General features: G+C 40.1%; 2 protein-coding genes across 6 annotated transcripts in view; one reads left to right on the top strand and one right to left on the bottom strand.

The window, feature by feature from the left end:
• The window catches only part of NEK6 (NIMA related kinase 6), a 123,446-nt gene extending 111,360 nt beyond the window's left edge, over positions 1-12,086 (top strand). For all 5 annotated transcript variants that reach the window (XM_075184718.1, XM_075184719.1, XM_075184720.1 and 2 more), the window contains 2 exons: positions 2,470-2,583; positions 10,809-12,086. In XM_075184718.1, coding sequence (XP_075040819.1) covers positions 2,470-2,583; positions 10,809-10,919 — 225 coding nt within the window. In that variant the 3' untranslated portion in view covers positions 10,920-12,086. The remainder of the gene's footprint in view (positions 1-2,469; positions 2,584-10,808) is intronic.
• A 976-nt stretch (positions 12,087-13,062) lies between these two features.
• PSMB7 (proteasome 20S subunit beta 7) overlaps positions 13,063-22,090 on the bottom strand; it is a 979,390-nt gene continuing 970,362 nt past the window's right edge. Inside the window, exons 8-9 of the mRNA XM_075184717.1 lie at positions 13,417-13,568; positions 13,063-13,299 (exon numbers count right to left, since the gene is read on the bottom strand). Coding sequence (XP_075040818.1) covers positions 13,188-13,299; positions 13,417-13,568 — 264 coding nt within the window. The 3' untranslated portion in view covers positions 13,063-13,187. The remainder of the gene's footprint in view (positions 13,300-13,416; positions 13,569-22,090) is intronic.

Below are 22,090 nucleotides of genomic sequence, written 5' to 3'. Positions count from 1 at the left end.
TGGAAAATATTCCAAAGCATACTGCTCTGTAGGGACAGTTTACTGGAAGGGGCTCTATATCACCCTCTAATGTACACAAGTGGTACTGCAAACTAGAATTTGTTTACAGCTGGACTGGTAAAATTAGAATTGGAGGCATTACTTGTGTTATCGACCTGACTGATCCCTGCTTTTGGAATCCATATTATTATGATTTTTTAAAACAATTTAAGAGTCTTATGTTATTAAAATAAACCAAATTTAAATTTCTTGTTGCCCAAATGCACTGAATATGCTTTGTGATAAATCAGTGAAGTTTTTTCAGACATTGGATTAAGCCAGTGCAGTGAATGGTTAGAGAGTGTTTTGCTAACAGTGTTTGTGGTGTTTTTTTTTTATTTTTTTATTTATTCTGCTGTTGTCACAATGGGGGTTTAATGTCTGTCATGGAAGGACAGTCATTCTGCATTGGATCCCTGTCACACTGCATAGTAATGAACACAATATCTAACCTAAGGATGTAAGGGCAGAATAATTATCAAATAATCCCTTATTAAAATCCTAACGAGAGGCATTAAACATCAGCCAAGAAAAGGCCCTGAAACAAGCTGAGCAGCACACGCTGCTCACAGCAAAACAGGATAATATCAACAATTACTCAGTATAAGCTCATTAAGACGGGGGCTGCAGAATGGCTCGGTGCTGGGGGGTGACAGTGAAGGACAGTGACAAGGAGCTCTCCAATCACATAATGGTTTAATAAGCAGCTGGGACACAGTGAGGGGTTGTACACAGTGGGAACATGCTGCTGCTGCTGCTTACTGAACCTGGAGGCGAGATTAACCCATACAGCGCAGCGATGGACAGAGAAGGAGACAGCCCAGAGTATTATCTTGTGGGCACATGGGTTACTGGAATACAATAAATATGTTCTACAGTTAATACCCTGCGCTATAGATTTGTATCGCTGCATTGCCAGCGGTGGCGTTAATTGTCTATCATAAGAATAGTAAGATTCCGAGTTGTGTCATTGTAATAAGTGCGATGTGCCTAGCACAGGGAAATAAAATAACACTTTGAAACAATTTGATTATCTTGTGTATTTTCGTCCTGCTAATCACAGTTGGCAGAACACTGAAATAAACACAACTAAAGCTGCCCAGTATTGGTGTACAACATGTGAAAGCAGGAAATAAAAAGGGATGGCATTTGCACCATCCCTAGCATCATAACATGGTTTGTCCAGGTGCAGATTTTAACCCTTTAGCTGGGTGTGCCCCTAGCTCTAAATGAGGCCCAAAATATTTTCTGCACAAGCAGATATGGCCCAGGTGATTTTCTGTCCAGTACTAACATTTATGTTCCCTGACGTGAAAGAACAATTCCAGTCCAAGAGCTAGAGAGAGAATGTTAGGAGTTACCAGGCAGGTAGAACTCTACTATTTCCTGTGCAGGGATGGGAGATGCTGGTGTTGGGTACTAATGTGGGTTACAGTCTACTAGGCTGTTTTGTACTTATGGGGCTAAGTTAGAAATTAAGCTTTGATCTCATGTTATTAATATTCCATAAACAGCAGCTTGGGGATTGTATTCATACATAATCTAAAAACACTGGTAGGCAACTCATTGAAAGTCATAGTTGCCTAATTTTTGGACCTTGGGGAGATCCCAGTGTGGAGGTCCATGGGGCTAGTGCCCGCCCTCTGATGTGCAGTGATGGTATTGAGGTTTTAGTTTAAACTTTAAGTAAAGCATATAGACACTGTTATACTGTGATATGTATATTGTCTTTTGCCAGACGAAAAGAAAAAAAAATATATTGTTCATAGACAGTAATAGAAAAATCAGTTTACTTGGTTCAGGTAAATACACATGACTGGTACATGACATGATAGAGTACTTTAATCATTATTGAGTAATTTAGTAATAGCAACACAATACACTTTCTTTACAGCTTGTGTGTGACAGTCTAGAGCAGAGGTGTCCAAGTTCAGTCCTCAAGGGCTACCAGCAGGTCATGTTTTCAGGATATCTTTAACCATGCACAGGTGAGTTAATCTATTTGGCTGGGTCAGTAATTATCCCACCTGTTTCTACAGACAGATAATCCTAAAAACATGAGCTGTTGAAGACACCTCTGGTCTAGAGTGTTTTACATTTAATTTCAAAGGACCTGGATTTTGGCATTGTATTATCTAGTAGGTGAGAGTGCTACTGTAGAAGGTTTAGAGAGAGATATTGTACCAGCAAATAGCAGATCCCATAGACTTTAGTGCTATGAATTAACATCATATACCTGCTTGTTACTAACAAATAAAACACAGTGTCTAAAACGCATGTGACACAACCTTACAGAGCATTCACACACTTATTAGTACTAAACATTATTTTTTGGAAGGGGAGTCTTATCACTTTACAGTGCTTTTTATTGTAAAGTTTTCTTATGTAGCTTTTATATGTTTAATTAGCGTTTCACCTTACTTTGTGCAGATGGCAGCATTACAGAGTCCTTTCTATGGAGACAAAATGAACTTGTTTTCTCTGTGTCAGAAGATAGAACAGTGTGAATACCCTCCGCTGCCCACAGAACACTACTCAGAAAAAGTAAGTAGGCGTCTCCTTGTGACTGTGTGTGTGGCAGTGGTCACCTGTGTGCCAGTCTGCCTGCCTCTTGCAGCTATTGCTTATACATGGGATTATGTTGTTGTTTTGTATAGCACCAATCATATTACACGCCGCTGTGCATCAGCCCCGGCACCATTGGAGCGTACAGCCTAACACACACTCGCACACACTTTCTGAAACCAATTAACTTACCAGTATGTTCTATTTGTGTTTGGGAGGAAACCCACATACAGTCCAAAAACAGATAAACCCCACGCAGGGAAGGCCCTAGTCGGACATATAAAATTTGCAACAGCGCACAAGAGCCACCAAATAAAAATAGGACTGGACCTAATAGACTCAAAGAGCCACGGATAATAGAGTTAACTATATTCACAAAATGACACAAATTTGACGTTTAAACAAGAGCTCTTGTATAAAACAACAATACAAGCAATACGGCAAATTATATATACTAGTTATTCATAGAAAACATATCCTAGTTGGAATCGGACCCATGACACCAGCAATGTTAACCAAAGTGCCACCTTGCGGCATAGTTGTAGCAATTTTTGTGTGCACCACTTATTTGGCTTTGAAATGTTCACTAAAGTAACATAAAAGGCACATGTCCGCTATATAGAAACGTTCTGTGCCCTGGCGACATTGTACGCTCCTTCTGTTTCTATGTATATGCCTGAATTGCTGTCATTCAGTTTGTCTCCCGATTTGACAGCACAACAGAACATGTAGATATATGGAGAAAATAGAATACATATTGTAGTGTATACTGAAAACAAAAGGGCACGATACAAGCGCTTCCTTAAACCCACCTTCCAAAATGACACTATTTGTAGCTGTAATAATCTTTACTGTGTGTGGCGTGTGTGTATAGAGTGTTTCTGCCCCCTCTGTATCTCATGCTCCTGTGACACGCTGCTCAGTATTTGCCTGTTGGCTTCTGGAATTAGTGTAAGTTGACAGATGTGTTTCCTGTCTGTACAATTACTGTCTGTCCACCTCCCTCTGGCAGTGCTAAAGAGCACATGTAAGTACAGTGATACAGCTGAGGGTGCGAAGGAGTGTTTAAGGCTCCAAAGCACCAGCTCAGGCAGAGCCAGGCTCCAGATGGCGTGCATGCACTATTAGCACAGTGCCAGAGTGAGAGTGCGGAGGGCGAGCCCTTTGGCTCTGGTTTAGCTGTCTGCACATGCTGCTTCTGCCAGTAAAAGTAGCACGTCTTCTTTTTGTAAGAGATTTGGTTCTGCGTGAGATTATCTCCTCTATAAAGAACACAGAACAGCATGTAGATTAAAACCTGTGGCCAGATCCTAGCTGACCCTTTCTACCTGCTGATCCTTGCCCTTAATTTATATTCTGGATTGTGCTGTGTCTATCCAAAGCACTCTCTGGGGGCTCTTCATGTACCCACAGTGGTTTATGAACAATAATCCTTCCTGGAATTACCCCAGAGTGTGCTATATTCCAGCTTTAAAACATAACCTCTTGTTGTGTCACATTGTACTCTGCTTTATTGTAAATTTATGTCCAGGTATATCTGTGTTATGAGAGTTACTGCAGCATATTTGTTTTGCTGGCAATTAAATAACCCTAGTCTGTGTTACTGTTTGTAGTTCTTTCTTCCATTGTTCAAGGCATACAAATAAAATGTCTTGAAGCGATACCTGTTTATAGTCTGCCTCTATGATATACTACTGCTGTCAAGAATTGGTTACGGACTATAACAGTTAAATAATAGTAATAAGAATAATAAAGCATTGTGTAAATTTAATCGTATTTTCTGCCAAAAAGTGACCACTGCATTAAATAAACACAGCAATACTGTAGTTCCATAATGCAGAAACTGGCATTGTTAGCCGGTTGTATATAAATATCTTATCAGACGTTAATGAAGACTGACAGGTGGTTAGTAAGTCTCCCTATAGCATGATGGCAGGTCCTGTTTCCTTTTCCTTCCAGCTTTGGTGACGGCCTCCGCTTCCTGCACTATACAATGTTGAGTCTGACAATTGTGTTTCCAATGTGGGAGTCGCATCTTCTACATTTATTTTGGGGACTGTCACGGTTAGCAGGGGGGCTTTACTGCTGTCAAAGGGAACACAATGCGTGCAGGGAAGACCTGAACCTCTTACAAGTGATCTGAGAGACTACCAAACTCTACTTCTTGTCCGCCTCTCCCTCCAGTGCTGCCTTCTGCTTTGGTTTCAGCATCAACGGATAGGCAAAATTTGGCAACGGTAGTGACGGAGTTTGCTCTATAAAAATAATACAGATTTTCCACGGTTCTTCTGCACTAAAATGGCACAGTGTGAAATAGTTATCTGTAGTGATATGGACAACCATGCGACTTACCTGCAATTCTGTTAGATACTTAAACTCAGAATTATTGTGCCATATTTTAAAGGGAATTTTTAACTCTAAAACAACTCCACCAGCCATGGATTGCCCAACCACATCTCCTCTCCAACAGACTGCGCATTGATATAAATATGGACACATGACAAAATTAGGTTTTTGTCGCTTAGACCAATGATATGAGATATCCAAGTTTAACCTAACTGGAGTAAATACAGTAGGATTGTTTAATAGGTATCATGCGACCTTGGTAAGGTATATTCAAAAAGGGCAAGGATTAAGGAATATCTTCCTAACAGTATCTGTTAAATTTGGACTTATTTTCATCCATTTTCTAACCTATTCACTGTAATTTTGATGAAACAAGGACGAGAGTGGCATAAATACACAATCTGCCGCCATCTGATCGAGACAAGGATTTACAATAGAAAATATAAACCGACTAGACCCAAACATTCTGCATATATTTGTATCCATACAGAGGAGCTTACTGCGAGTAAATACAGTGTATTATTACCACTGTGTTCCATTATGTAAATGCCTGTTTCCCTAATACTGGATCTGATGTTGAGCATGTCATCTCGGTTGCACAGATTTATCGATCATAATAAAGATCATTGACGAGGGACTGGACTGTGTGCCCTTCGGATGTCCCCTTTCAACGCCAGGCTGCTTTGGCAGCCTTTTATAAACCAGATACACATTCCACAGTAATTGACAGGGTTATTGAATGTCACGGAGACCTGTCCACATAAACTCTGCCTCACTTTTCATCTCTCTGTTCACTATGTTCTAAACATCTCCGAGCTGTGAATCGATATCTCAATCAATTATCAAACCAGTGCTATCATGTGGCTGAACGGACAGTGTTTGTCCTGTAACAGTCACCAACAAGCCAGGGAAATATTATGTGTCTAAGCTTGTTTTTTTCAAGCTCACAGTGAATACTTTCGATTGATCATGTTTGGATGTTGTTTTTTTTCCTCTCCTCTCTACATCCCCTTGAGAGCGCCGAGCAGAGCAGTGTGTTACTGATCAGCTCAGTTATTCCCCAGAGTCCTGATCCTGTGCAACCTCATAAAGATCCTGACTAAAGCGGCTTCTTTACTCCTGCCTCACTCCACCAGTAATTCTGTTTTCATGCACACCGATCATGTTCATTATGTGTGATAAAATATTAAATGCTTCCACCGTACAAACCAGGGTAGAAGCAAAAAAATAAAATAAAATGCTCTCTTAACTGTGAAATCATTGACTTATTATTGGGGCCCTAGCTTGAGCCAGCCAATTAAATAATAAAAAGGCAGTGATCTTGAGGGAGTAAAAATATAGAAATGTATGGGAGCCTCTGCTCCTTCCCCCACTTCCTTAGCTGGCCTTCCAAACATTTGTATTAATATAGTATGTAACAATCGTTAAATACAAGAAATGTGAGATATGAGAAGCCAGCATATTTTCACAGGTACTATAAAATAAATAGAAGTACTGCTGGATGACGCTGCCTATTTTTTTCGGATACAGGCAGCTTGTTACATGTTGATAATTACATTAACAACATGTAACATCAGCAATTGGCTGCCCGTATATAGAGCCACAAAGCTGGTTCGGTAACTGCGTATTATAACTTGTATGTTCAGCCCGTTGCCCACTTCAGCACCATTCCATTCATAAGCTTAGATGGGACTTTATGAAGGGATCAGCGATCCTTATGAGAAGTGGAGATGTAGGGATTCTTCTTAACGGAGCACAGACAGGAAAAATAGTGCGGGATGCATCTATTCTATGTCGAGCTGGCTCCCTCCATTGCTTCAAATGGTGGAGTGAACAGCCTTTCTAGTCCTTGTAGGGATCAAAGATCTCTTGGAGCCGATCTGCTCCATTAGTGGTGTGGAACAAGGCTCAGGTCTTGGGGGCAGTGTGAGTGAATCCTAAAATGTACCCTAAAAGAAATATCCTAATTGCATTCCCCTGCCTTAGTGGTTGTATTGTCACAGGATCTGCACATGGGGGAAGACTGACATAGATGGCAACTTTTGCTTAAATGTTTTTACTAAGGTCCTTTAAAACCTAAAAATGTGATTTTATGCTATAGCGAGATCCACTTTTACAAATAATTTTTTTTTGTCAAGTTAAATGTTGTCATTGCTCACTCCAACGCTAGTAGTTGTTTTGTGTTTTTAATAAACTAGAATGCCTTCTGGCCAGTTTATTAGCTACACCGACCCCTCCCTTCTGCTCAGTCAGACACAGCATCATATGGCCAGACCTTCCCTCCCCTCCTTGTGGGCAACTTCAACATCCCTACTGACATCTCCACTGACCCCACTACCTCTAAATGATTCGTTATCGTCATTTGCCCCCTCTCATCGGACCACCTCTCACTCACGGCCACTCCACTCTTTGACCATCGTTTCCTTACTTTTAGCCTTTCACCTACCCCCTTCAGCTCCTCTGATAGAACGGCAGCTTAATTTAACCAAATTCATTTCTTACTACTTACAGTTTCACCTGCATCTGTTCATAGTAAATGGATTCCTGCTCTATTAAGGGTTTTGTGGCTCACATATAAAGATAATACATTCCCCATGACACAAGTCCTGGAATGGTTGTAAGAGCATGGTACAATCACCAGCTTTCAGTGTAACGCTAATCTATCCCAGACTGGAAGAGCTCGAAAAACAATCCTTTTTTACACTTATAGTGCAAAAAGAATTCTGTAAAATCAATTTATCTAAATAGTGACAGGTCTCTAGTATATAATAGAATTCAGTGCACCATGGAGTGACTGTTTTGTTTAATTTACTGAAACAGATATCCAGGTGCATAAGTGAATCACAATACAGTTGTATCAAGCAAGAGTTCTCTAAGTTTTACCTGTGAAAAGTGAGTGATTGAAGCTGTTCATGAAGCTGCTGAAATGACATGTTCTACTTTGGTGTCTATAATAGTTTTGTGCCAAGTTTTATCACTATATCTACTAGTTTGTGCAAAGGCAGCATCATCTGTGTTCAGTATATAAAGAGTTACCTGGCTCCTGGTATGAGGACAGATGATGTAAACATATCTTGAAGTAAAAATGCTAAATGACTTGTATAAAAGACAGCGAAACACTTTTGATATTGTGTAACTGGTGCAGTTAGTGCCCTATGCTGTAGACAAAGGGAGATTATGGAAGGCAATCGATCAACTTTATGGCTGGAGGAGAGGACTAGACCAACATAAAAAAGAAACCGTATCTAATTTATTTCAAAACAATGGGATATTCTTATTGTGAGAAATATATTGACAGTGTTAATAACTGATGTATGACTCACATTTATCCCCTTTCAGTCAATACTGCAAGTATGAGACATCTCATAAAGTGCAACACTTTATTCTCTTAAAAACCTTTGAAATGTGGATCATCATTGACAATGTATTAATGGTAAATTAATATGAGAGCATTGTATCTGTGTGGTAGGCTGGGGTTCTCTAGTAGACTATCCCTGCAAAGCAGACGATGAGAGATGATCAGTTGCCATATTCTGGGCTTAATGACCCTTAGTGGCTCCAGTCATTAAAATCAGAGCAGCCTCATGTGAAATGAAACAAGTGCAGTTTATCTCACAGTATAATACTTGAGGGATGTCCTATAAATACTGTCCAGTGTCCTTATTAGTGGTATAAACACCATATTTCTTACCACTGTTACATAGATATAATTATGAAATATATTTTTAATTTGTTTCTACAAAACACCTTGTTCTGCACTAAACAATATTTGTTCCTCTATCCACATTTGTCCCTCAAATCCTATCACTCCTTCAGCCAGGCCAGTATTTGTAGCAGGGCACAAAGCCTAGGGATGTTGTTACTGGCCATCTTATAACATTTTTCTTGTATGCCTAGCAACATTTAAAAAGTAAAATATGAAATGAACATGTCAACTACTGGTAGAATATATTTAATAGCGAGTCATGGACCTCTGCAGGGGTAACAGTACAGAGAGCATGCCTTGGATGGGGAGAAAAAAAACATCATTGTTGTCCAAGGACATACTCTGTTTCACCTATTAGTATCTGCTGTCGTTGGTTCCATAGGAGCCTACTACTAATATTTGCACTTAACACTCCTCTAACCTTGATAACGGTGTAATTACCTTTAATCTCAGTAATCCATTAAAACAATAAATGTAATCACAGCCACCAGTATGTGATAACATATGAGCAGTCATTTTAGACACGTTACAAACTATAACAAATAAATGTGACTTTGCAGAATTTCGTTGTCACCTCACTTGGGCGTCAGAGGTTTCCATCAATCAACCTGTTGTTTTTAATGTATCCCATGATAGTGAATGTCTCACATGTGTAAATGGAGCCAAAACTGTGCACCAGTGTCCTGCAAAGTTGTTTGTATCTAACAGGGTCTGCCTAAAATGCCTTACCCCTCTTTAATGAATGAAGCAGGAATCTCACAAGCTCTCTTCCAAGGAGTAAGAAGGGAAACCATGTGGTGCAGATGGCACATCTAATCTTCTGATCTCGGTTGTGCTAAGGAGGTCATGTGATGTAGAAGTTGGCTGGCCTGGGCAAGTAAGATCAAAAATCAGTCGTATTCTCTATTTTATCGCCTGTAAAGAATCACCCACTACCTCCTCATTCAATAAGAGGGGCTTCTGCAGGGCATCCAGCAGAGAATAAGAACCTGGGCCATCAGATGATAAAGGAAGGAGATGGGGGCTGCAGTGAAGAAGCCGATCACTGCCATACAGCATAGCACTTTGTCACTCGAAATCCACCCCACTAGAGAAGTCTAATTTATGTTTTACACCCCTCCCATATCTACATGTACAAGTCTGAATCAAGTTAAGTGTGAGCGCTCCACTGCCAAAACAAACAAAAACACAAGGCCTGGTACAACTACCAGACAGACTAACAAGAGGTAGTCCACACATTTTCTTTAAGAACATAATTTTACCATACTAATAAAATATGACTTGACTAGCACCTCCGATCATGAAAGATTAGCATTTTAGTGAACTCGGCCACTACCTTTGAAATAATTGGTGGTGTAGTTGTCTTTAGATAATGAGAAATGATTACTAGCTTGAGGCCGTGCCTTAAGACCTGACTGGCACATAGAAGAGCTTTTGGACACATGTCTACCAGGAGAGCCAAATTTAGAGCAGAGTTTAAGAGAACCTGTCACAAGGGTTAAGATTTGTTTTCTTATCTCATTATTACATTGTACGTTGGGCAAACTATATATTTCTTTACATAGCAACTCTTTGTGGGAAAAGTATAGGGGTTTTTCAAACAATGCTAATTCTTTAATACATTTCACAGAAAGAGTCTTTCTGGGAGAGTTGTAGAGATTGTTCACCTCGCACATTCTTTGCTGCAGACTGCTGTAGCTCATTCATGCTCTCAACTGCCCTCACAGTATCTTCTATGTCCACTGCCGGACAAGGGCACTTAAGTTTATCTGGCAGTCTGATCTAGACAATGTGGCTTTAGTTTCATACTCTTCTGACGTTGTAGAGGTCACTGTAATTTACTAAAAATGGAAAAGCATTGTATTTTGATTTGACATGGTACTCAATACTTAGTGGATCAATGCAAATCCTACCTCGGTCTTTTCTAAAAATGAGAATTGGTGGCAACTAATTGTGAAAATGACAAGGGTCAAATTACTGTAGACCTTTAAAACGTCACTTTTAACGTGAGCTCAAAACCAGTGTCAGAGCACTGTAAATGCAATTTTAACAACATAACCGATTGTCGTCTCTTTAAAGTTGAATTACCCTATAGATAGGCAACATGTGAGCAACATCTGATCACACTATTTTTTTTTATCCCCTTTTATAGTTACGAGAATTGGTCAGCATGTGCATTTACCCAGATCCAGACCAAAGGCCGGATATTGGCTACGTCCATCAGATAGCAAAACAGATGCATGTGTGGACTTCTAGCACATGAAACCCAATAGAGGCCACCCAATCAAGGAAGACCCTATCTCTCAGCCTTACCTGAATACTTCTTCCAAGAAGCAGAGGTCCCAGGAGTTCCAGCAAGAGCAGAGTCGTTTCCACGCTGTGACCTAGCCCTGCAAGGATTTGTAGGCCAGGTTTCAGGAGACACTTCCGGGAGACGACACATTTTTAATGGATTGTAGATGTAATATTGCAGATATAGGTCCTGACTAAGGAGTTGTGTGTGATTTAGGTTAGAGCAAAATGAAATGGGTGTATTCAAGGAATCGCCAAATTGTAATTCTAATGTGAACATTTAAAATTCCTCCAGAGAACTTGTTCTAGGATTTATACAAAACTAGTTTTTTTTTTGTTTTTTTTTCTAGATTGTGTAGTTTAAAAGGCCCGTCTGCTGCAGCCGATTGACCGCACCTAGGCTACCTGCTTTACTAGAAGTCTTTTCTTTCTGCAAAATATTCACCGAATAACATTAGCTGTAAATTCAATGTGTTTTGTGAATTTTAAAGAGACAGAAAATTAGCTTTTTATATATTTGTTTTCTCTTGTGGGGGGAAAAAAAAAGCGCACACACAAAAGAGGAGATTGCTTATCTAACGATCGTGCCGTTATTGATTTTCCATTGCATACCAGTGCACCGTGTCTAGATGCCACAATAGCTCTGACTGCTTTTTAGGTAACTTTTGTTTATTGCTAAGAAACTTTTGATGGATTCTTGTCAAACTTCGGTATAAAACCAATTAAAGCAGTGTTAACCCTTTCGTAGGCACTCCAGTATGAGATAAGTCAGTCTAAATTATTTTTTTTATTAACTGTGAATGGATCATTTGGAAATGTGAATGCCGCCGCAATGTTCCGCAGTTTGAAGACATCCCTCACGTTTGATACTGTGCCAAGATGTCTCCAAACAAGGACAACTTTATGCTAGCAAGCTATTGTTGGACAGCAACTCCCAGCAGGCTTTGCTAAGCCAACAGTGTCGCAGGTTACTTATGCCTGCTGCGGAACACAGAATGCCATACTGGAAGGCTGCTATAGAACCTTGTAAAGACTTGCTGTTACAATATCTGCTCCAATGTGTATAACATATGGCTTGCTCAAGTTGTTGTTATGTGTTGAAAAAAAAAATCTTTGCTAATAAACAAATTAAATTCTCCATATTTTGTATTCATTTTTTTTCCTAATATCAACAAATTAATCAAAGGTAGATCCAGGAATGTAAAAGCTATTTTAAGGAGACAAATACACTTCTTATTTGGATTTACTTTACCTATGTTAGGGAAGCATCAAATCCCTTCATTTAAATTAAATGGCAGAGGCCTAAACGATAACAATTCATCTGTAATGTTACCTCCTGGGAGAGAATATTTAAACACAAGAAAATCAAGATTCAGATGGTCAATTCCTAAGGAATCCACTTAAGCCCAATCTTGTTAAAAACAGGTATTTGGTGCATCCCTACTTTCTAGAAATGTTAGTAATAGGATCAAATTATTTAGCACTGAAGATCTCATTTCTCTTCATTGTTTCGATTTATTAACACCTTTACATGCCAAATGGGATAGGATTTACTAAACTATTCAGCTCTACAATACATTAATTTTAAATAGATTTCAATTTAGTCTTCCTTTACTATTTAGGCTCTGGGATAAACAGCTCAATCTCAGATATATTTGCAAACCACTAACTAAGTTTACATCCTATTAGTTTATTTGGTTAATTTGAACACTAGGTGGGGGCTTCAATTTATAGATATGATTAACGGGAAACTCAGTAATTGTTGAGGGGGCCTAGAGGAGTGCAGGGAAAGACCACAATTCACCTTAGCACTAAACAATGTATATGGGAATGAAATAATTAATCTAAAAATGTGAGAGCCACTTGCGCTAAACAACAGATAAACTCCTAAATGCCTATCTAGGTCCTTGTCAGAAACTACTATTCCTGGACATGATGTTTAGTGTCCTGCCATCATAGCAGCAGGTTACTGGGACTTCCGCCGTGTGAATAATTCACTAATCATTGATCAAATTATGTGTGTGTATATAATCTACATCCAAAAGACAGTAGTATGTCCATCAAGTTCTGAGGAGACAGGTACTTTACCTATAAATCTGCACAACAAACACTAATTCAAGTGAAAAGACAGGTCACATTTTATTCCTTTCGAATTAAATCAGCAAGGATAAAAGCTTAACATATGTTGAAATTTACTACAAATACAGAGCCTCTGGGACGCCACAGCATGAGCATAACCTTAGGAAATATCCATAGTTTGCACACATTCTTCCATCATATCCAGGTTGAAATGGGTAATCTTTTCTGACAGAACTCCTGTTGTACCTTTCTTGTACTTGTAGTTTCCTGTCCTGTAAGATGGAAGCAATTCTGTTTTAGCATGAAGTATTAATAACTTGTATCTCTAAGATAAGGTTTTCATGCAGATGGTCCAGGACAGCACAGTAAGTAGGCCTTTGTACACTCACCTCACTCCCTTCTTGTTGGCCACGTCATGGGGACGTATGTAATCCACTTTGCTCTTTGTGATCACGCACAGGTCAATGTTGCTTCCGGAACCCAAATCATTAAAGATCCCAGAAGCAATAGCATCTCGTACTAACTCTTTGGCGGCTTCTTCCTGCAAGTACAAAACACACATCTCACTGTCCATGTATATCTAAGAACAGACTTATTACCTTATCAGGTCACTTGTGAAAATGCTTTAACCGTTTTGTAGACAATAGAACCTTTAGAGGTTACTGATCATTTTATATTGGAAAGCAACATTTTTGCTTTGTGTCCTATGAGGAAACATCAGATATTGCCAGTAGCCATTAAAAAAGAACTGTATAGCAAATTTGTAGCATGTCTTATTTACCCTGCTCTGGTATTTGTAGGCAAGAAACTTTTCTTTTTGAATCATTCTAAAACGGTTATTTTATGTATCTACGTTGGGTGGTAATTGATGCTATTGCAAAGGCTGAAGCACCAGATGTGATCATTAATGCCAGGCGATGGTATTGATCCACCAGCAAGTAACATCGCTCTTCATGAATTCTGTCACTATGTATGAAATTCCACTCTGCTTTTATGATTAAAACAACGTCCACCCTTTGATAGAATTTATTTTGTGTGTGTTGGTTTTATTTAAGGATAGCAACAGTCATGCACACTTTGCAGCACAGTAACCAGAGGCTGGTACTTGGAAGTATTTCCTATGCATCACTTCCTGATTCCTTTACAGAGAACACCGGCTTCCTTAATAGCTTTATATTTCTGTATCTTATGTAAAGATGTCCTAGATTTACATCCCCTTTACATAAAATACCACCTTTACCCACTTTTTAGGGGGGAAGGGGGGGGGGGGGGGAGTGTTACACATCTTTGAAACTGTTCAGCTACCCACTCCCAACCTACAAACAAAAAGCTTTTAACAACACACTACCAAAGAAGCTGCAATTGCCATGTAGGCCAACCAGACAAATGTCTAGGGGGATGCTGCTTAGGGTGAGGCAGTTGGTCTTATGTTAACTGTATTTACGAGATGCACACTTATTATAATTCAGGGCTTTCACAATGCCAAATGCACCATAACAGATATGTACACATAGCACAGTTATTGAGGCAGTTCTGCGTTTCCCTTGGTGTAAACTACATTCAATATTGTTGCATGTACGGATACATGCCAAGCAGATGCTGTTATTTGCATACAGAGGTAGATGTGTATGGAAGTTAAAGCTGCGCGCACACAGCTACTTCTTGCTTTTTATAGACAAACGGCATGCATGTAATTAAAGAAAAGAAAGTTTTGAAGCAAATAACCGAGCCTGTGATGTGAGTAGTTTACAGCTGCAAAGTCCAAAGTACCTGGGAATATGTCACCCTTGGGTCTGGGCTGCTTCTTAAATGAGATTACAATAAGAGTGATGTACGGGAAGACGAGTCAGCTGTGACAAGCAGCTCTTTATAGAGCTATCTGTTTGCTTCCATCACTGCATCACACAATGTGTCCCTGGGCTCCAATGTGCACAGCCATTTACCAGCAGATGACAAATGGCCAGCACTTGGATAAGGCAGGAGCGAGGTCCGGATCAGTCACCGGCAGCTGTGGCATGCGGCTGGTGGTGGCCTGAACAGCCCCAGAGTTCATTAAACTGACCGGTAATGGTTCTCTCAAGAAGCGCCAAAGGAGTACTCAAGTAAGGGCAAAAATAAACATGTCAGACTGGATGGGCAATCCAGAATGGTGTTTGATAAATTATTTATAACGCACACAATTGTCTGCATTTAATATCAGGAGCTGCTAGCTGCATCTTTAAAAGATGATTTATGTGCCGTAATGCTATTAAACTTTATATGGGCCCTCGGCTGGCCATAAAGTCTGCAGAGATTTAGAGAATGAGCTTTAAACTGTCGAGGCCTGCTTGATGGCAGACGTGGGGCTGTATTAAATCTTAGCTTTAAGCCGGCTGTCAGGAGTGTGGCGGTTTTGTGCAGGATCGGGTGCTGATGGATTACCTTGATGGGTCTTTTACGATTCAGCTATTGAAGGAGGGCTGCCGTAGATATTGTGCTTCTAGCACAGGCAGGTTAGAAACATTTGCAAAGGCCAGTAAATACTGAAGTATGCAGAGAATCCGTTCTGCCAGGTGGCCTTGCAGTAATTTGGCAGCAACATTCATCTTAAACACTGTTAATATCATACAGTAAAAACAGTGCTGTCTATTGTTTAATGGGAAGCTTCATTTATGTCTATACGTACAGAAATTATAAAGTAAACAAAAAAAAGTTTTGGGGGCCTACCAAACAGGCCTCAGAGGGTTAACCACGTGGGTAGTCTGGATGTAAGAACATGATCATGGATTGCCGTCTTATCACTCCATAAACATTATTTTATTAAGCTCGAAGGACACAGCAAGAGTAAACATATAGGAAATTAGGTAATTTTGACTAATGTGACTCAGATGCTGCCGTGAAAAGGTCCAAATTGAAGTACACAGCAATGCTGAGCTTGTGACCAGATAAGGGTTAATCTGCTGCTGTAGGTGTGCAAGAAGAAAATAAACTGCTTTTAGCAGACTGAAGCCTGGTAATTATAAGAGGGACCTGGTGACAGGACACAGGGCTCTGTCAGGATGATAATAAATGGCTTGTGTTTGCCAAATGACCACTTACAGCTGCGGACCAGCTTGGCTTCTATCTGAGGGCAATTAAGTTTACACAAGGGGATGTGGAGAGCAGAGTTACAACAGATATGATGCTGAAGGGGAAGACATATACCCCCTATGTGCTGGAAGCTTTAATTTTGTTCTATAGAATATGTTTTAAAGGTGGCGAGGTTAGCCATGACATTTTTAAATTATACTCAGTTGACTGTGATTTATATAACAGTATACAACATAAATACAGCCGGCCACAGCATCTATAAACACTGAATACTGTGCAACCGGCAGCTATAGCTTGATGCAATCCGTCTGTTTATACACTGTGGTTACAGCTCCATGTGAGAGCGGTGTGGGGGAGATCTCACTCCACGCAGGCAGACACTCACTTCCCCAATTGCACCTCACACATGCAATGAAACACGTTAATATTTCATTGTAGCACAGAAGATGGGGAGGTATAAATTCAGCATCTGTTGTCTGCAGGGTGACGGGTCCCCGTAGAGACGCGCTCACTTTGTAATTGAGTTCTATACTGAATTAATCAGCAGTTTATCTTTTCTAGTAAAAGAATGTAAATCCAGGTTAGTGTCGTAGACATTAACTATTCATTTATGCCAAATAACCTGCCAAAATAAAACATATAGGGCTCTAAACTACTAGCTGGATTGAATGCAGCGTGTCAGTGTGTGTGTGTGTGCAGCAGTAAAATTAGAGCAGCCACTGGCCCACCCAGTGTGATCGTCATCACTGCACAAGTTGTAACAATTCAGAGGAAAAACACAAATTTCGGCTTCTTGCAGCTATTCACTTAGGCATTCAAATGGGAGCTGAGGGGGGGGGGGGGGGGGGGGGGCGCAGCAAGATGGCTTCGTGTTTAGCACTTTTGCCTCACAGCACTGTGGTCACGAGTTCGATACCCGACGGCGTTATCAGTTTGTATGTTCTCCCCCTATTTACGTGGGTTTCATCCCACACTCCAAAAACATACCAGTAAGTTAATTAGCTGCTATTTAATTGACCCTAGTCTATCTCTGTGTATATGTGTGTTAGGGAATGGGGCAGGGACTGATGTGAGCGAGTTCTCTGTACAGCGCGGTGGAATTAGTGGTGCTATATAAATAGCTGATGATGATGATATCCATCTTTCACAGAAACAGATCAGAGATAATGCATTAAATGACATGTGCACAGATGACCTGATTTCTCTGTGTTTTTGGAGTTAGTTCCTAACATGAGTAGCAGCTGCCACGCTGCAAAATCAGTAAAGGTAAAATGAAAAGGCAATTGTTCAAATTTCCATGGAAAACTATGGGATACTTTTCTGCAATGACATCTGAACTAAACAACTCCAAACGGAAAGGGTTGTGGCTTTATTTACCAAGAGAACCACTACAACACACATTACTGCTGAAGGAGATAAAGCTTCAAAACAATACCCCTTTAAAGATTAGACAATTAATCTGCATCAGGTCCATGGCAATTGGACTTTTAGCAACAAAATCTCAGTGATTACTGTGAAACAACGGTTTGTCAGTGATAAGTATTGCAAAGACAAGGTCTATTCTTATGGATTAAAAAACCCATCAATCGACCAGGTTACAGAACTCTATCGGTCTTACAATACATGCCATAAGCTGATGTACACTACAGCATACACGTTACCTACGCACGGTGGAATCATGTGTTTTGCTGGATGAACCAATAGTCAGCATATAAATTCAATAGGGTCTCAGTGACATCAGTTTCTAATGAGTTTACTGGAAGCAGCTCATAGGTAACACTTAAAGGATTTCCTGGAATTCTCTAGTATCAACTGTATTTCGAGCTGAGCTACTTCATATAATGTTATGCTGCATAGCATTGTTGCACTAGCGCAGCATTGCAGAGGATGATGGTGTTAAATACAGGTTTCATATTAAGATGAAACCTGAAAATGTTGCTAGAACCTAAAGAAAATAATGAAAGTACAGCACTAAGCGCTCCATTGACAATTCAAAAACAAGCTGAACACAAGAGTCGATACGAAGATGTAAAGGCTGCGCGCAGGCCGGGCTGGGAGTTTTTGCTCTGGCTAGATCTATAGCTGCCCACATGACAAATGAATGCAGCTCTGCCGCGGACGTCGTGGCTTCAGGAGGCTTTAAAAGACTGCAAGGCCTTCAGAACTGAAGCAGCTCTGGTCTTTGGCAATCCATAAGTGTTTCTCCAGAGGCTGCCGCTCGCTTCTCTGTGAAATATGACTCCATAAATCAGTCTGGAAAAGTGGCACTTGTGCACTTCGCCATCTATCACTGCAGTGAAAGCTTCCAGGCAGGGCCAATATAGAGGAAAGCTCGTCACATTTGGCATTGACAAAGTATGTGCTACTTACATACGAGATGTGCTAAAGCTACAGAGAAAAAAAAAACAAAACTAAAAAAAAAAAAGGAAAAGGAAAAAAAAAAAACACACTTCCTGCTGGTGTTAGCACGCTTGAGGCAGTGGCAGGAGCTTTAGCAGCTCATCTTCAAAAGGCAGAAAGCCAAAGCTCTTGCAACCTGCAGAAATTGGCTAAGCCTGTAGCCCTCAGCTCCTTTAAGTTGAAACATCTTCAAAGTCTTGCTATCTAACTGTGGGGCACAGCAGCTGCCACCCCAGATTTCATTCTATCTGCTCTTGGCAGCTCTCTGTTCAAGGAAATGAGCAGAAGAGAAAGAAGGAGAGAGCGCAGAGGGAGAATGAAAGTAGACAAGGAAAATAGAATGTATGGCAGAAAGCGAGAGAACAGGAGGGATCTTAATTTTTTTTTTAAAAAAAAAAGGCCAAAGAGGGAGCAGCAAGAAATGTAAGTGAGTAGCAGGAGTGTGAAATGTGAATGAATGAGCAACACAAGGTGAGACCAAGTAGCAAAAAAAATTAAGTGAGTGATCTACAAGCAAAGATAGCAAACGACTAAAATAGGCAAAGAAGGGAAAAATGTGAGCAAGCAACGAAGAGAGCTTTTGAGTAACAGAGAAGAAAAGGTGGGAGAAAAGGGAGGGCAAGAAAGTAAAGGAAAGGCGAGTGCCAAACAGCGAGGGCTAAGGGCTAAAGGGATACAAAAACAGAGCAAATGTGAGCAACAGGGAGGTGTAATGAGTTATCAAAAACAGGACATGTGAAAGAGCAACAGAGTGCTGGTGACTTACAAAAGGGTGTACGAGTAACAAAAAGGGTGCATGTGTGAGCGAACAGCAGGGAGACTAATGACCGACTAAAAAGGGGGGATACACATGTGCAGGGCGTACCAACAGGATAAATAAAATGGGAAATTGGAGTGAACAGTAAGAAACAGCTCGTGAGATTAAGTGCGTGACAACAGAGTAGCTAAGGAATGCAAAAAGGAGCAAGTGAGTAAACTGGTGTTCAAACAAGAGCCAGGGAAAGGAGTGTAAGACATGGAAATGCACTAGCATGTGAAGAAAAACCCTCATCAAGAGACACAAACAATGCCTAACCCCCTGTATTATAACAATGCACCTACATATCCTTCCAATAAAACATAATTAATGGCTATGGATATAAAGCTATCTGGCAGTGAAAGGATCGGCAGACAATGCATGTAAACAAAAACCTATGAAGTTTCCATAGTTCTGTACTCCGTAATACTGACAATGTCCACAAAACCGTTCAAACAATGAAATATGTCAGTGATTAAAACACATATGTATCCACCACAAATACATTGCCGGCTCCCTGGGTGTGCAGTACAGGACATATCAGAGACTGGAGAAAGAGGATTGTCTTTTTTTTTTTTTTTTTTTAATTCTTCAGCAGTATTCAAATGCTCCTTTCATTAAGCTTGTTTAATTAGAATCCAGCTGCTAATTTGCAAGTCGATACCAGAGGGTGCAGGACAGCCATCCTTTGAATACTGTCCCTGTGATCTACTGTGCGCACACACTGCCATTCTTCAGTAGCCTCCGCGAGCTTTTCTGACAATTAGTGCAGGAGAAGCTGTATTGATCTTGACAGGGAAAATATTAATCTTCTTCCCATTTTAATGAACCATACTCTTCAAGGGGGTTTTATTCTATTGCTCGCTGTGGCAACGCGCGACAATGGGTAATTTTGGCCACATGCCGCATAACAACTAAATGCAAATAGGACTGCGTCTGTCTGAGAAGATACCACTTTGCCCTTCACGATGAATATCACAAAAAGTTACACGTTACCCCTTGTGAACGGCATCGGCTATTTTTACACGGTTTAGCAGTCCGACATAGCAGAGCGTTCCATCATATTCGTGTGCTGCTTCTGGATCAACATTTAAATGAATCTTCATCATTACAGTTTTATTAGTCTCAATCAATTTTCTGAGGCTGTCAGAGAACCCTGTTTAATTAAGCCCAATCTCATTAATATTCCAGCCAATGCTGACATGTGACGGTGATATTTTGGGTGCAGTGTTTTTTTTGACAAGTTCTAAAACACAAAAAAAACAAAAAAAAAACAAACCTGCAGCTGCAAGTCCAAGTGGAATAATAATTTCCAGTGCATGTGAATAAAGGTAAAGGGATGCTGACTCCATAGCTCAATGTAATTCTAAAGTGAGGCATTTTCTATTGTTTTATCTCAGAATGCTCTGTAACAAAACACTATTAATTTACACTGAAATGGTTCCACTATGATCATGACCTTTGTATACACGACAGCCATTCACAAAAGTAAATACACTTCTATAATACAAGAGACCGGCATATAACTAGGCATCCGTCTTTGCAATGTATATGCAAGTAAAAGATACTATCAAACTAATTATATTAAAGAGCTCACTCCACTGTCTGTGGAGCATTCTCTATACGTGGGGCTGCACGGTGGCTTAGTGGTTAGCACTTCTGCCTTACAGCACTGGGGTCACGAGTTCAATTCCCGACCATGGCCTTATCTGTGAGGATTTTGTATGTTCTCCCCGTGTTTGCGTGGGTTTCCTCCGGGTACTCTTATTTCCTCCCACACTCCAAAAACATACTGTTAGGTTAATTGGCTGCTAACAAATTGATCCTAGTCTGTGTGTGTGTGCGCGCATGTGCGTTAGGGAATTTAGACTGTAAGCTCCAAATAAATGGTGATGAGTGAATCTAACAGCTACATCCTATATAGCTTACTCCGTTTGTTAGGGTTGACCATTCTATGCTGCAGGAAAGGTGAAGGAGACTGCCTCCAATCATTATTCATTAATAAGATGATCCTGGATTTAAACTCCCAGCGCAGGAGGAGTATATATGGGTGACATTTCTTTGGAGAAGAACATTTGTATGCACAGAAGTCTTCCTGTCTGTAAGCCTCGTGAAGATTGCAGCATGGAACTTTTCATTGCTGGAATAGCTTCTAATAATGGGCAAGAGCTTAAAATTGGGATAACAAGTGCCTGTACAATTTCTGTTGTCTAAAGGGGATAGCATTTGCTTATTTGTAACATAATAAGAATAATCAGTATATACTCATGTGTATATACTATATGTGGCCCAGCAGAACCTTAACACATGGATGGCAGCAAATATAACCAAAAGCTAAAAGCAATATATATATACAAAGTTCTTAGCAAACATCAACATACAGCAAAATTATTTATAAACTTGACAAAGTCTCTGATGAAACGCGTGGATGCGTAGCTCGGAGCACTACATGACCCAGGAGTAAATAAACATCATTCCCCATCCTCATCTCTCTGGAACAGTGTTTTAGAGAACGGCTTTGTTTATTGCACAGTGAGATTGTACATATTGAGGAACCTTGTTTTTATTTAAAGCATTCATTTTTATTTAATGAATAAAAATGACTTACAATATAATATAGCACCTCCTGCTTTTCTCTTGCTACAGATTTGCTGAGCCTGTGAGAGTTAGGGTAACCAGAGGAGAAGCTGAAGACCTGCAGGGTCTTTGTGTTGTATACATAAGTCAAGTATTATAAAGGGATTTGCCGGAAGGAAGCGCTATACAGCTTGGAAGTGACTGATCTATAAAGATATACT

This window comes from Mixophyes fleayi, chromosome 9 (genome assembly GCF_038048845.1).
Source record: "Mixophyes fleayi isolate aMixFle1 chromosome 9, aMixFle1.hap1, whole genome shotgun sequence".
NCBI classification, from domain to species: Eukaryota; Metazoa; Chordata; class Amphibia; order Anura; family Limnodynastidae; genus Mixophyes; species Mixophyes fleayi.
This window is presented reverse-complemented; position numbering and strand designations above follow the sequence as displayed.